General features: G+C 42.2%; 1 protein-coding gene across 1 annotated transcript; it reads right to left on the bottom strand.

Annotated features, from left to right (window-relative positions):
• Positions 1–2,778: 2,778 nt before the first annotated feature.
• LOC143030404 (uncharacterized) lies at positions 2,779–14,423 on the bottom strand. The gene is made up of 8 exons (XM_076193552.1): positions 14,340–14,423; positions 14,081–14,087; positions 13,531–13,674; positions 12,283–12,441; positions 11,811–11,878; positions 11,520–11,576; positions 9,997–10,070; positions 2,779–5,011 (listed from the first exon to the last, which is right to left on the bottom strand). Exons 1-8 carry the CDS (start codon positions 14,421–14,423, stop codon positions 2,779–2,781), a joined length of 2,826 nt encoding a protein of 941 aa, XP_076049667.1.
• Between the last annotated feature and the right edge of the window lie 1,818 nt (positions 14,424–16,241).

Raw genomic sequence — 16,241 nt, 5'->3', positions numbered from 1 at the left:
GACCGGGACTACGTCGGTGAAGTGACTTGCAAGCCCATCACAGCACCCGCCCAGGCCGTCACCCCCCGCCCCCACCAAAAGCGGAGCAGCGCCGGCCGGAGCTCAGCAGGAGACCACGCTAATTGAAGACGTCTCCACAAGCAAGACACATATTAAGTACAAATACTTTAACAATTTCTTAAGCTAGGAACGCGCGCAGGGAATAGATAGGATGTATGTATGAAAGCCAACTGTCAAAACCCTTATTTAATGACAAGTAGCATATTTCTAGTGTTTAATTATTTAATCCATTAAAACTCACAATAGGAGTTCTGGGTTTCATTAGCCTAGGACGGTTCACTTAATGAGTTGTCCCATCATACCCCTCCCCCCTCTTTGATTTACTCTCACGCTTGCCTTGGAGGGAAGGCGAGTGGTCCCGAGATGTGATACAAATCGCCTGGACTTCGGTTCCCCAACTGCAGCTATCTTCCCCCTCCCTTCATCAATCACTTAAGGTACGTGTTACCCACACCACCTCATCTACCACCTTCTTCCACTGTCCAGGAATTTGCGTCATAAGAACAAGTCTGAGAATTATATACATATATATGTATATATATATGTATATATATATATATATATATATATATATATATACAAGCCGCGGGCTTCGCCCTCTCCGGCTTCGCCGGGGGCTTGGCTGCGCAAACGGCGGCCTACGGCCGCAGCTTTCCGCGCTCTAATCCCTCTTTTTCCCCTTCGGCCTCGGGGTAGAACCCCAACACGGGATCCCCAGCACGAAGAAGAACACGAAGTAGAATGCGAAGAAGAACGCGAAGAAGAACGCGAAGAAGAACACGAAGTAGAATGCGAAGAAGAACGCGAAGAAGAATGCGAGGAAGAAGAACGCGAAGAAGAACGCGAGGAAGAAGAACGCGAAGAAGAAGAACGCGAAGAAGAAAGCGAAGAAGAAAAACGCGAAGAAGAACGCGAGGAAGAAGAAGAAGAAGAAGAAGAAAAAGAATACCACCTGACCCCGACTTACCCAAGCGCTTTTTCAAGAATATTTTTAGGACAAAGTGTCACCGTAATACCACCTGTCCCAGACTTCCACAGCGTTTTTTAGAAGAATGTTTTTATTTAGACTTAGATATATATATTTACTTTGATATGCGATCTACAAAGTTAACGAGATCTACGTACGAGTATAACGCGTGGATAACACCAGAGAATGTTAGTAAATCTGTTTTATATGAACAATTCAAGAACAGTGCTCAGGAGGCCTACATGAACGCTCAGTTGAATGTGGCGGGCTTCTGGTGACGTGATATTGACGTCATGCCAAATGCAATAATGTAGATATGTACCGTTACAAAGGAAAATCCGACAAATGCTCACAAGACAAATACCCACACGACATATGCTCACAAGACAAATACTCACACCTTAATGGGAAAAAGCTACAAATGCTCACAAATGTTTGCAGTCTATATGTCATGAAGCTACCTTAGTATGCGATGTACATTTTATAATGCATACCAAAGTATATTATATTTATATTACATAATTTTTATCTTCATTCTCAATATTCATTCATATGCAATATTTTCATTAACATTCCTTCTTGGTTAAGTAGATCGCATACCAAAGTATACTGTATTTATATCATAAAAAAAAATTCTTCATTTCTTTCAATCTCGCCCATCTTTCTATCTTTCCCTCTCTCTTCATCTTGGTTTGCCCCAACCCCCACACGCACCCCTTCTCTATCCATCTCATTACTCCTCATAAATTCGGCGACCCTCCCCTCCCCGTCCCCTTATGCAGAAAAGGAGAAGACGGGGAGAAATCCCTTCGGACTGCATCATTTTTTTTTTTCTCATACATACTTCCTCACCCCCCATCCCCCACCCACTCCCCCTCATGCATCACAACATCATCCATACACAACCCTTCTCCATTCACCCCTATCTTCTGTCCTCTCCCGTCCTTCCTCAACAGACATTCCTCTCTTTTGTAATGCTCCTTTCACCCCATCCATCCATCTCATCCTAGGACGCGCCCTCATATTCACTCATTCCACCTCCGCCTTCCACACTTCTTTTACTAATATTTCTTCCCTTATTCTTTCCATGTGTCCAAACTATCCTAATACTCTTTCATCAACCCCATTTCCCAGCTCCCTTTCCACCCCTGTTCTCCTCATTTCTCACTCTATCCAGCCTAGTAACCCCTATCATACTTCTCAGACATTTCATCTCAAACACATTCAAACTCCTTCTCTCTTCCTCTCTCATATTCCATGTTTCTGCCCCATACAATGCTGTTGGCACAATCACTCCTTCCTATAACCTCTTAGCATCCATTCCCAGATGTCTATTTCTCATTACACTTTTTAATCCGACGAGTTGAACCCCATATGAGGACGGAGCTTTTATTTGTACGACGTTTCGCTTATTGCAGCTTTTTCAAATACAAGTTGAGATTTTTTTTGTTTTTTTTGTCCCAGCGGCCCTTGCCGATTTTGGGACTGGCTTTCAATTTACCATGTAATGTGTGTTTGCCATGTAATATGTGTTTATCATGTAATGTGTGTTGTCTTTTAATTTTTTTTATTCTTGTTTTTTATAGTCATTATTATTTTATGCACATATATATATATATGTATATACATCTATATATACATACATACACACACACATATATACATACTATGTATGTACATGTACTGTATATATGTAAGTGGAGGATTGGCGGGTAGGGTGGAGGGGTTTAGGGTTTGGGGATTTATCAATTTTACAGTAGAGATACTACTGGGGAGGAGCAGATGAGGTGGGCCGTGAAGACCAGCTGTCTTCGTCCGGCGTCTGTGAGGATGTTTTCCAGCAGACGTTCAAGGGCTGTGGCAGGGTCACCAAGGAGGTTTCGGATGAGGCTAAAATGTTGTTCTAGGTCGGGGCAGAGGAAGACGCAGTGGCTAAAGGACACCAGTTCCGTGCCACACGAGCAGATGGTCTGTGTGAACTGGGTCCGCCAGTGATTTGTCCGAAGCCGCGATACCATGGCCGCGATGTGGGGGGGCAGCGAGGAGAGACTGGAGTCGTTGGCCTCGAGGCAGGTCTTTATTGGCCATCTCCGGGAGACAGCAGTGGCGGCATATTCTGCCTTCCACATGTCCCAGGCGGCTCGATCTATCATCCAATACATATCACTTGCCGTGAGCTGTATGGGTATAGCTTCTTCCTCGGGAGCTAGCGCTCCCTGGCGGGCAGCCCTATCAGCCCTTTCGTTGCCCTGGAGTCCCACATGAGAGGGGACCCACTGGTACTGGAGGCATACACCCAGTTGGGCCGCCTCTGCCGAGAGACGTAGTATGTCATTTAAGACGTCGGGTCTTGTAGTGCAGTGGGCGCCCTGCAAGACAGTCAGGCTCGAACGGGAGTCTGACAGGATCGTGACACGTGGTGGCTTCTGAGGAAGGGCGATGATTTTGATCAGAGCCTCCCGGATGGCAACAAGTTCGGCCGTGAGGATGGTGGTGGGGGGAAGCCTTATGGAGAAAGTCTCTCTAGTGGATTGTAGATAGAAGCCAGCTCCTGTGCGACCGTCTTCAAGTACAGAGCCATCCGTATATACTAGAAAATCCCCAGCATAATGTTCTGCTAGGAATTTCTTGGTGCTTTCGAGCAACAGATGGTGGCTTGCCTGGCGGCCTAGTCCATAGACTTCGGTCCTTACTTCAGGTGGTGAATAGGTCCAGGGAGGAAAGGGGTCTTGCTGATTTTGGGCCACTAAGCTGCGATCACCAGGTTGTAGTCCAACTTGGAGGCAGATATCCTTGACGGAAATAGGCAGACCGCATACGGGTTCCGTCGGTGGGGCCGCGACCCATCCCTCGGAAAGTTCCTCGTCAGTCGAGTTTGGTACTCTGGCTGCACTGAAGAGGTATCGGCAGGCGTCCCTTTTGATACGGCGCCATAGTGGCAGGATGCCAGCTTCACTGTACACCTGCTCGTGAGGGACCGACCGCGGGAGACCGAGTCCCACTCGGAGTGCTTGACACTCAATTTGGGTCATCTTGTGCACTGCATCCCTTGACAGGTCAAGTAGCACTGCCGCCCCAAAGAGGAGCCTTGACCGCACTAGACTCTGAACGATGGGGACAAGAGTTTTGCGGTGTTGGCCCCAGGGTTCGTGCCGGATGGCTCTGACAAGGTTGAGGGCCCGTCGTGCATTGAGTGTAACTTGCTGGATGTGTTGAGACCATCTGCCATCTCTCTGGAATGTAACCCCTAGGTACCGGACGGACTTCGCAGGTCTTACAGGTGTTCCACAGATCTTGATGTGGTTCCATTCCGGGTATGTGCCACTGTTGAATCCTATCTGGTGGACAGGCATATAGGTTGTCTTGGCTGCCGAAAGCGAGAAACCCAGGCTTGTAAGTTGGGTTACTACCAGATCGATCCGGCTCTGGAAGTGACGAAGTTCGGCTCTGTGCTGAGTTGAGTCCCTCTTTGGTCGCCGGTGCCTTGTTTTCCTCCATAGTGCTATGTCGTCAGCATAGGCAGTGGCGATCGTGTCCCCTCTCACCCCTTTCCCCACATCTGCAATGAGCAACATGAAAAGGCTACAACTGAACCTTGGGGGACCCCCCATGTCGATGGTTGCCTTAGTACTGAGAACCCCTTCTCTCCTTACCGAGATGGAACGGCCAGAGAGAAAGGAGCAGGCGAATTTGTATATGGCTGAGGAGACCCCGAGTGATTTCAGCTTACTCAAAAGCTTGGCGTGCCAGACGGTGTCAAAGGCCTTGGCGATGTCGAGGAAGCACGTATGCAGTACCTTTTTTTGCCTCTGGGCCCTGCGGATATGCTCAGATAGCCGCACGACGTGGTCTGTGACACTCCTTCCTTTCCTGAACCCAGCCTGGTGTTTTGGAAGTGCCCCTCTGGAGTCGACGAAGTCCTTTAGGCGATTTAGCACCAATCTCTCGTATATCTTGCCAGTATGGGAGGTTAGGGCAACTGGTCTATGGTTGACAATTTCCCCACATATGATTGAGATTAAATAAGGGGAAAGGAGGGAACGGGGAGAGAAAAGAAGAAGGGGGGGGGTAAGAGGAGGAGAGGAGGAGAAGGGGGGATTAAACACTGGGAAAGGTTGAGAATGCTGGTCCAAACGTCCGTGGGCGAAATGTTCACAAAGGGTGGTTTAAATATTTAAAATTTTGCTGGCCATGGGTATTAGGGGAATTATGTGGGGCGAGATGTTAAACATGCCCCTGTTTTCTAGAAACAGGACCCTTTGTCAACATCGTTCCCGAGCATGTGACCTGGCTGCGATATGTGGACGATATTTTACTCGTCACACCTAGGCATTTAAATCTTCATCGTTTGCAGACGGCCTTAAACGAAGTGGAGCCCACCATTCAGTTTTCCCTAGAGGAAGAAATCCATTATTCTCTTCCTTTCTTGGACACATATCTTTAAGCACGGTAACCAGCTTGAATTCAAAGTGTATAGAAAGCCCACCAACAAAAATTATTTAATTTATTTCTATTCCCACCATGATATAAGGACCAAGAGAGGAGTAGTAATAGGCTTTTTTCCTTAGGGCATTTAGGTTATGCAGTACAAAATACTTAGAAGAAGAGTGCAGGTTTATTAAAAAGACCTTTTTAACACTAAATTTTCCAGAATTTCTTCTAGATAATTGCAGACAGCAGGCCGCTAAGATTCGGGAAAGCCGTAGCCAGCAGGACAGCACAACAAGACGTCTCGTGTTGCCAACCAGCGACGTTGCCACCAACCTGACACATATTTTAAGAACCACCAACTTGGAAGTAGTGTGCCAGACAAGCAGGACGATAAAAGACACCACGAAGACGAAGATACACAACAACCAAACATCGGGCACCAAAGCCGGTGTTTATCGTATTCGTTGTTCAGGATGTGATAAAGTTTACATCGGAGAAACGTCACGCGACCTGAATACACGAATACATGAACACCGTTACGACGTCAGGTATGATGTCACCACCAATGCATGTGTGACACATAGAAATAAGGAAAACCATCTTATGGACTGGAAGAATGTAGCACGGTAACCAGCTTGAATTCAAAGTGTATAGAAAGCCCACCAACAATTTTTTTAAAATTCATTTCCACTCCCACCATGATATAAGAACCAAGAGAGGAGTAGTAATAGGCTTTTTCCTTAGGGCATTTAGGATATGCAGTACAAGATACGAGAATCAGACAAAATCCGCAGGAAGTGTTTAGAAGCAGCGATCATTCAAGGAACGAACACTATTGAACAAAACAGGAGCATGTTTAACATCTCGCCCCACATAATTCCCCTAATACCCATGGCCAGCAAAAATTTAGATATTTAAACCACCCTTTGTAAACATTTCGCCCACGGACGTTTGGGGCAGCATTCTCAGCCTTTCCCAGTGTTCAATCCTCTCCTTCTCCTCCTCCTCTCCTCCCCTTCCTCCTCCTCCTCCTCTTCCTTCCCCCCCTTCTTCTTGTCTCTCCCCGTTCCCTCCTTTCCCCTTATTTAATCTCAAGCCTATGTATCTCAACTTGTACTTGAAAAGGCTGTAATAAGCGAAACGTCATACAAATAAAGGCTCCGTCCTCATATGGTGTTTAACTCGTCAGTCTTGTCGGCAACTGCCACTTTCATGAAAACTTTTTAATCCACCAAGGCATTTACTCGCTTCTCTCAATCTACATTCTACCTCCACCCCCACTCCTACCTATCCTGCCACATTTCCACCAAAATATCTAAAACTATCCACTTCCTCCAGTCTTTCACCATTAATGCTCACTTCCAGCCTACTGTCACTCTCTCTCCTTGTACATCTCATCACCTTACTCTTACTTTTACCCACATTTATCTTCAGCTTCCTTCTTTCACACACCTTCTCAAACTCTGTCACTACCTCAATCCCTCCTCTGATCCTGCTACAAGCGCAGTGTCGTCAGCAAACAACAGCTGGCTCACCTCCCACTTTTCTCCATTTTGTTTAATCATCTCCAACCCCTGACCCACTACCCTTGCATTCACCTCTCGCACCACCCCATCCATGTCAAGATTGAACAGCCAGGCCGACATAACACATCCCTGACGAAGTCCCACCTTTACCTCATACCATTCACTCCCTCCATTTTCTAATCCTAACACAAGCTCTACTACTCTCGTAAAAAACTTGACTGCTCTTAACAGCTTTCCTCCTATCCCATATATCTGCAGTACCTCCCACAGTGCCTTCCTGTCTACCCTGTCGTAAGCCTTTTCCAAATCCATAAAAACCCAAAAAACATCCTTACCTTTTCCAATAGCTTTCTCACATATCTTACTACAAAAATCTGATCTACACAACCCCTAACTGTCCTAAACCTACACTGTTCCTCACCAATTACTCCCTCTGTTCCTCTCCTAATCCTCTCAATCAAGACCCTCCCATAAGCCTTCCCAACTACACTTAACAAGCTGATCCCTCTGAAATTACTACACTCACATTTGTCCCCCTTTCCCTTGTAAAGCGGAACTATACAGGCACTCCTCCAGTCCTCCGGCACTCTACTCTATCTTAAACAAACATCAAATTACCTCACCAGCCAGTCCACCATAACTATACCTCCTTTCTTCAGACATTCTGCATGGCATCCATCCAACCCAGGTGCCTTACCTACTCTCATCATCCTAACAGCTGCTTTCACTTCATCCTTCCCTATTTCTCCTCCATTCTCCTCACTCCTCACTCTCATTTTCTTAGCGCTTCCCACTGCAACTACCTTTCCCTCCCTATCCTTCACATTTAGTAACTCTCTAAAATACTCTGCCCACCTTCCTCTCACTGGCTTCTCTTCCATTATCATCTCTCCATCTGCACCTTTTACCTTATCTTCTCTACTTGATTCGCCTCCTCTTTCTCTTTTAATTTCCTTTAAAAATGTCTTTTTATTGCTTTCAAAATTTTCTGTCATACTCTTACCCCATTTCACATTTGCTCTCCTCTTTGTTTCCTTTATCTTATGCTTAGCTTCCCTTCTCTTTACTTTGTACCTCTCATACGATTCCCTTGTCCTAATTTGCAGCCAATCTATGAATGCCTGCTTCTTCTCCTCTACACCCTTCTTTGCTTCCTCATCCCACCACTCACTACCCTTCCTTCTATTTCCTCCCACTCTCCTTGTTCCACACACCATCTTTGCACACATTATGACTCCCTCCTTGAACCATTCCCATTCCTCCTCCACTCCTAGTTCTCCTCTATCCTTTACTCCCTCCCACTCCTTTTTTCAGCTTCTTATACTCACTCTCTTTTTTTTCCTCATTTAAGCAGTTCACTCTAAGTACCTCCCCACCTTCCACTACACTACCCGCTTACTTAGCTCTTCACTTACTAGTATAGCCACCCCTTCTCTCCCTTGTCCCCTCTTCACTCCTGAGTACCTCCCAGCTACACTCCCAAACTCACAGTTGCCCTTTCCTTTCAATTTAGTTTCACTCAGAGCCAGCACATCCATCTTTAATCTCACAAACATACTGCCTATCTCTTCCCTTTTACTTTCATCTGTACCACATCCAAGCACATTAAAAGACCTAAACCTTAAAGTACTGGTTGGAAAACTCCCAGACCCTCTTATGCCTTTTTTTTTTTTTTTTTTTTTTAGGAATGCCCCTTTTTGGGGCTACAGGTAGTAGGACTCCTAATCCCATCCCCGTCCCGTTTTTTTTGTCGCCTTTTATGACTTAAGTGGAAAGATTTGGTGGTAGCATTATCTTCCCCTCACCACAGAGTTGGCGAATAAAGGAAATGAATATTCAGATAAATGGTACAGGACAGTAACAAGGGGTTAGGAGACAGCATAACGGAGGGATAGTTGTAGTATAAAATTGTCATCATCTCTCTATGAACAGAGTTTTCCTCTATCACAGACAAAATGATGCGTAGCTCTGGTCCGTAGGAGCGCTCCATTTAGACCATAAAGTATCAACTGCATGTAACATGCAGCTAATACCCCAGATGGGGTAATTAGGTAAATGCAGAAATATGTTTATGTGCAAAATTGACCTTTTCTGCAAAGTATGTGCATACCCATGCAAGTAACCATACTGACCCGTTAAGTGAATGTAAACAATTTTCAAGTGTGTATTATTACCTCCACCAAGGAAGTCACATTTTTGCCACCTATTGTTTGCTGGTTTGTCTGTTAGCAACTTTGATCAAAAGGTTATAGATTTCAATGAATTTTGTGCAAAAGCAGGTCTTACGTCAACAAATGTGTTTTTAGATTTAGAAACGGATCTAGATATGTGTGAAGATACAGTATTATTCTATTTTTTGTTTATGTTTTTATTATTGTGATCCTGATACTTATAGATTGTATAAAAACTTCATGAATACAAAGTTGACCTGCTATCATTTATAATGTGGGCAAAACTATCTTTTTCAGTTTTGTGACCATGGCATTGGTAGAGGTATGCAATCTCTGAGTGCCATCTAGTTTAATATTTCATTATGTGTTTAGAATACTGTATGTTTTAAATTTGGTTTTCCATAAATAAGACAAATCATTAGGCATGTATTTTATTTTTCTTCTAATACAAGATCAATATCTGCAATCGTCCTTTGTGTAACAACAATGACAGATCTGACAAAAATGTTTAATATGTATCTTGTATTGACCTGATTAGTAGTACAAAGTAAAAGAAAAAAATAGCACTAATGACTGATTACCTTTATTTTAATTTTCTAACTTCACAAATAACTATACATGATAAGTTCATTACCAATTCTCAACTTGTTTAACTCTAGCTTCTAAGTCCTTATTTCTTTTCTCTTCTGTCTTTAACATTCACTCTCAATACATGCTACTAAAATTGGATGATTTTCCATATAATTGGTAGTTTCTCACTCTCATAAGCATATCCAAATAACTTTCTCCAACATGGTTTCTAACTTTGATTTTTATTTAAGTCATAAGACCAAAACCTCACTCACAGTCTGTAATAGACTCCAGGAAGCTTCCTCCAATATCCACCAACTTTGCCAAGTCACAGAACTGTTCATTCTGAAGAGCAAATCCCACCATTTGTGTAAAATTTTATATATTTTTAATTTAATTTTTTTCCTGCACAGAAAATTTTAAATCATTAAACTATTTCTGTAGTACCAGCTAGAAAACCATAATTAATACAAAGTGCATTAACATGCTCACTTCCAAATGAAAAATCACACTGTGAAATAGATATCAATGACTATTCTTGTACCTCATCCTCAGGTAAATCCTCCACTAATTGGGTATAGCAGTTTTCAGTATTTCATTCAGACATTTACTAGCAGTTTGTTTTTACTTTACACCCTATGCTTCCTTTCAATATGACATGATGCATCAGTTCTTTGCAATTTTGTTATTTGAAGATTTTTTTTCTATTATTTTGTAAATTTACAAATGGCTACATAATGCAGACCATGTCTGTGTGCACCATCTACCAAATGTGGTTGTTGTTGTTGTTGTTGTTGTCGTTCCCTAGACTGTCTGTCCGAGCAGTCCCGTCTCCCCAAGGAATGCCACAGCCGAAACTGGGTTTTCCCACAAATCCTTTATAAAGTGTATGTTGTGTTGTTTGCGTGCATGACTGTGTATAATGCAGTCTTCCATTATGTGTTGTATGGTATGGGGTGAAGTGTTACATCCTGGGCAGCTGTTCACAATGCGGTCATCCAGCCTCTTCTGGTAGCTTAGAAGTGCTGGGTGGTGGCCGCACCGTATTCTGGCCAGGTGGACTCTGTCCTTTCGTGGGAGAGAGGATTCAGAAGGGTGGATATCAGGGGGTCTGGCATGCAGCAGTGTGTTGTCTTTCAGTGTGTTAATGGAGCAGTGAGTGATATGATTATGAATATGTTTCCAGAGGCTGGTATTTGGTGGTTGTGGAGGAAGAGAAGAGAGTATCTGTGTGTGATACAGGTCTTTGGGTGTTGTTTTAATGTTTCTTGGTGCGTGTTAGCGTCTACGTCGTGGGACCACCCCCACAAACCCAAGAGTTGGGGGCCGAACGGCGGCAACCAGCCCTGGCCACCGGCTCTACGCAGGTGGCACCAATCCCCAAGAGGAGCTACGAATGCCTTGGGGAGTACCAAATGTGGTTGTCGCCTTTTGTTTCCCTTTGTGTACCTTTCAAGTAAAGTTAAGTAGAAAATTAGGATGGACCTTTCCATTGGCTCCTTTTTCCTTTAACATGATTTTTACTTTCAATCTTTGCTTTGACTTTATTCCTCCATTATGTTAGCCTTTCTACTATTCTAAGGCTCTTTTATTATTCTTTTTTATCAGTATCTTCTTTGCTCATGGTGTTATTCCTTAACAGTGGGTCTTTGTAGGAAACTCAATTTTTTTCATAAAGAATTTGAGACATTAGAGAAGAAAAACAGTGAAAATGTATCAAGTATTCACATTTATCAGGCCAACAGGACAATTTAATTTGAGGGGGCAAAATAAATAACATGCTTCTTGATTTACTTCATTTGACTGAACAAATACTGGTGATGAATAACCACTGAACACAATACAAACGATCTGAAAACATGTGAAATTATGAAACTGTACACCTCAATTTCACAAGTCATTGACAGATTCTTAAAATAACATATTTGTTTTAATATATTATTATGACACTATACAATTAATTCAATAAATTCAATTTGTGTAAATTGTGCACACATTTTTCCTTCATGTGCTAGTTGTAAAATGCATGTGCATACATGCAGGGGCACAGCTTAGAGAGAAGACTGTTCATTGCACAAATCACACTGGATTGGATTCCCACCAGTGTGAGGCACCATGTGACATTTGAGAGACCTGTGCTTTGCGAGATGACCCTTTTGTGAGAAAGTTGCATCACACAGGTCATATAGAAATGGCTTCTCTCCAATGGCAGTCCTCATATGCCTTGTGAGAGAAGTCTTATGTGAAAAACCAGAGTCAAAGAGGGCACACTGGAAAGGCGTCTCTCCAGTGAAAAAGCAGTCACACAGGTCACACTAGAAAACCTTCTTTCCTGTGTGGGTTCTCATATGCTTTGTGAGAGAATCCTTTCTTGAGAAAGGAGAATCACACATATGACATTGGAAAGGCTTCTCACCTGTGTGAATCCTCATATGCTTTGCCAGATCACACTTTTGTGAAAAAGCAGAACTGCACAGGTCACATTGGAAAGGCTTCTCTCCTGTGTGGGTCCTCATATGCTGTGTGAGAGAACCCTTTCTTGAGAATGCAGAATTACACAGTTCACACTGGATAGGCTTCTCTCCTGTGTGGGTTATCATGTGATTTTTGAGGAAACACTTTTGTGTGAAGGCTTTATTACACAGGCCACAATGGAATGGCTCCTCTCCAGTGTGGGTCATTATATGAAATTTGAGGCGATCCTTTCGTGAGAAAGCTGCATTGCACAGATCACATTGGAAAGGCTTTTCCCCTGTGTGAGTCCTCATATGCCGTAAGAGAGAACCCCTTTGTGAGAAAGCAGAATTGCACAGGTCACACTGGAAAGGCTTCTCTCCTGTGTGGGTCCTCATATGCTGTGTGAGACCACCCTGTAGCAAGAAAGCAGAATCACAAAGGTTACACTGGAAAGGCTTCTCTCCTGTGTGGGTCCTCATATGCTCAGTAAGATGGCCCTTTTGTGAGAAAGCAGAATCACACTGGTCACAATGGAAAGGCTTTTCTCCTGTGTGGGTCCTCATATGCCGCATGAGAGAACCCTTTAGTGAGAAAACAGAATCACATATGTCACAATAGAAAGGCTTCTCTCCTGTGTGGGTCCTCATATGCCGCATGAGAGAACTCTTTAGTGAGAAAACAGAATCACACAAGTCACAATGGAAAGGCTTCTCTCCTGTGTGGGTCCTCATATGATTTGTGAGACCATACTTTTCTGAGAAAGCAGAATCACAAAGGTTACACTGGAAAGACTTCTCTCCTGTGTGAGTCCTTAAATGCTTTGTAAGATCACCCTTTTGTGAAAAAGCAGAATCACACAGGTTACATTGGAAAGGCTTCTCTCCTGTGTGGGTCCTCATATGCTTTGTGAGATTACCCTTGTGTGAGAAAGCAGAATTGCACAGGTCACACTGGAAAGGCTTCTCTCCAGTGTGGGTCATCATATGCTGTGTGAGAGAACCCTTTTTTGAGAAAACAGAATCACACTGGAAAGACATCTCTCCTGTGTGGGTCCTTATATGATGTGTCAGATGACCCTTTTTTGAAAAAGCAGAATTACACAGGCCACATTGGAAAGACTTCTCTTTTGTGTGAGTCATCAGATGATCTTTTAGGGAACACATTTGTGTGAAAGCTTTACCACATAGGCCACACTGGAACGTCTTTTCTCCTGTGTGGGACATATGAAAATTGAAATGATTCTTTTGTAAAAAAGCTACATTGCCCAGGTCACATTGGAAAGGTTTCTCTCCAGTATAGGTCCTCATATGCTTTGTGAGATTACTCTTTTGTGAAAAAGCAGAATTGCACAGGTCACACTGGAAATATTTCTCTCCTGTGTTAGTCCTCATATGCTGAGTGAAACCATACTTTTCTGAGATAGCAGAATCACAAAGGTCGCACTGGAAAGTCTTCTCTCCTGTGTAGTCCTTTATTGCCTTGTGAGAGAACCCTTTAGTGAGAAAGCAGAAACACACTGGTCACACTGGAATGGCTTCTCTAATGTGTGGATCCCCATATGTGTAAGAGAATCCTTTCTTGAGGAAACAGAATTGCAATGGTCACACACGAAAAGCTTCTCTCTTTTGTGGGTCGTCATATGAAATTTAAGGTGATTCTTTTGTAAAAAAGCTGCATTGCATAAGTCACATTGGAAAGGCTTCCCTCCTGTGTTGGTCATCATTTGTTATTTGAGGTTACCCTTCTGCGATAAAGGCATCCCACCAGTGTGGGTCATCATGCAATATCTAAGATGACTTGGGATATGGCTGTGCCACAGATGTCACACCAGATTCTCTTTATCATATGATACGTATGCATTCTATGGACAGCTCTTCCAAAGAAACATTGATAGTTACCCTCATCCTGGAAAAAAAATGTATTATAAAGTTTACATCTCTTTGAAATTGTGTAATACACAGTAATAGGATTATGGATGTTTTGTACACAAAACCATTTCATATTCAACTCCTTTTGTACTTAAACAGACCCTTTGTACATGCCATCACATAAGATAAAATAGGTAGAAACACTAACATATATGGTGCTATGATATACATCATTTTACTTTTCCATCGAAAATGTGCTGAAAACAATCCAATAGCTATGTATACTCACCCCACCATGACTAGAATGACTCAAAATTTGCACAAACTTTTTCATTACGTCACCAGATTTAGAAATGCTATCTACAGTAGTCATATTCTGATATAATTCCATAACATTCCATGTTTGGGCTCACAAAACCTCAATCCAAACATGATCAACTATAGGAAGTATTCAGTTCATCTGACTCAAATAAGTCAGTATCAATAACCAACACAATAGTGAAATTATGTGAAAGGGTTGTGAAAGATCAATGGGCCAAATATCTTGAAAAGATGAACATTCTGACGGAGTCAGTTTGTCTTCAGATCTGGAAAGTCATGTGTGTCAAACCATTTAAGTTTTTCCTTGAGAGTGACTGATGTTCTGCAAGAAAGAGAGAGGGGTGGGTGGACTGTGTGTACTTTGACTTAGAGAAGACATTTGATAAAGTACCTCACAATCAACTTCTATGGAAATTGGAGCATGTTGGAGGACTATGGGGCAAACTACTAGAATGGATTAAAGACTTTTTGAAGGAAAGATACACGAGGACAGTAGTAAAAGATAACTTACTACTGTAAATTATAGAGTAGTAACAGTAAGTCCTTTACAATGGTAACAGACTGCTCTCCAGTAGTCTGTTACTGCTGGACAGCAGTAACAAGTGCAGTTCCACAATGTTCAGTGCTTGCACTAATATGTTTTTTGTCTATGCCAATGACATGATGGAAGGAACAACAAGCTATGCCAACATCTTTACTGATGATGCAAAAATCATAAGAAGAGTGAAAAATGAGGATGCTAGAATATTGCAAAAAGATCTAGATACTATTTTTGCCTAGATCCAAGAATGGGAAATGAAGTTCAATACCAAAAAGTCCATAGTACTGGAAATGGGCACTAGTGGCAAAAGCCCATCCTTAAACTATTCCCTGAGAACTGAATCCATTACAAAAGCAAAAGGGGAGAAGGACTTGGCAATGTTGATAAAAGACAATCTGTCACCTGACAGACATATCAGGATTGTGGGAGAGATATACTGACCACTTCAGAAGATTAAAGTGGCATTCCACTATATGGATGAAAAGATTATGAAAAAACTCGTTGAAACCCTGGTATGTCCATGACTGGAATATGATCCCCACATAGAGTAATGGATATAAGCAAAATTGAGAGAATACAAAGGGCATCAACCAAACAGGTCCCCAGCCTGGCAGATAAACCATATGAGGAAAGATTAAAAGTACTGGCCCTGCCAACTTTGAAAGATCAAAGAGAAAAAGGTGACATGATTACAGTATTCAGTCACTAAAGGGGATAGATTGCATTGGTATAAGAGATCTGGTTAAAGATAGGAGGGCTTTAAGAGGTCATGGAAGTAAATCAAGTCCATATTTCGAAAGGATGTGAAGAAATACAGTTTTCCATATAGATGCATAAATATGTGGAATAACTGAGAAAGTAATATAGCCCATACTCAAACATTACACAGGTTCAAATCTAAATATGATAAATGGAAATCATCGGAGATATTGATTAAGTTGGAACTGTACATGAATTTGAGTCTAGGCATGTTAGAAAATTAGAGTATAAGAGACATGACCCAATGAGTGTTACTCCTTTCCTTTTTACTACAATCAGATAGATACAAACACACACACACACATATATATATATATATATATATATATATATATATATATATATATATATATACTGTCTGTATTTCCTTTACTGTATTCCTTTGATGATGTCTTAAATAGACGAAAACATTCAGACTATGTTTCTTATTTACTAATGTGTTTTTTTTCTGCAAATTATATTCACGTGTCATTTGTGAAATACTGCAAAACACACACATATATATATATATATGTATATATATATATATTTAACAAAACCAAAATATAGTTGCACACTTGTTAAAATGTT

This window comes from Oratosquilla oratoria, chromosome 12, assembly GCF_046742065.1.
Source record: "Oratosquilla oratoria isolate Oo_2021 chromosome 12, ASM4674206v1, whole genome shotgun sequence".
Taxonomy (NCBI): Eukaryota; Metazoa; Arthropoda; class Malacostraca; order Stomatopoda; family Squillidae; genus Oratosquilla; species Oratosquilla oratoria.
Note: the sequence above shows the minus strand (reverse complement) of the source record. Positions and strands in the feature narration are given on the sequence as shown.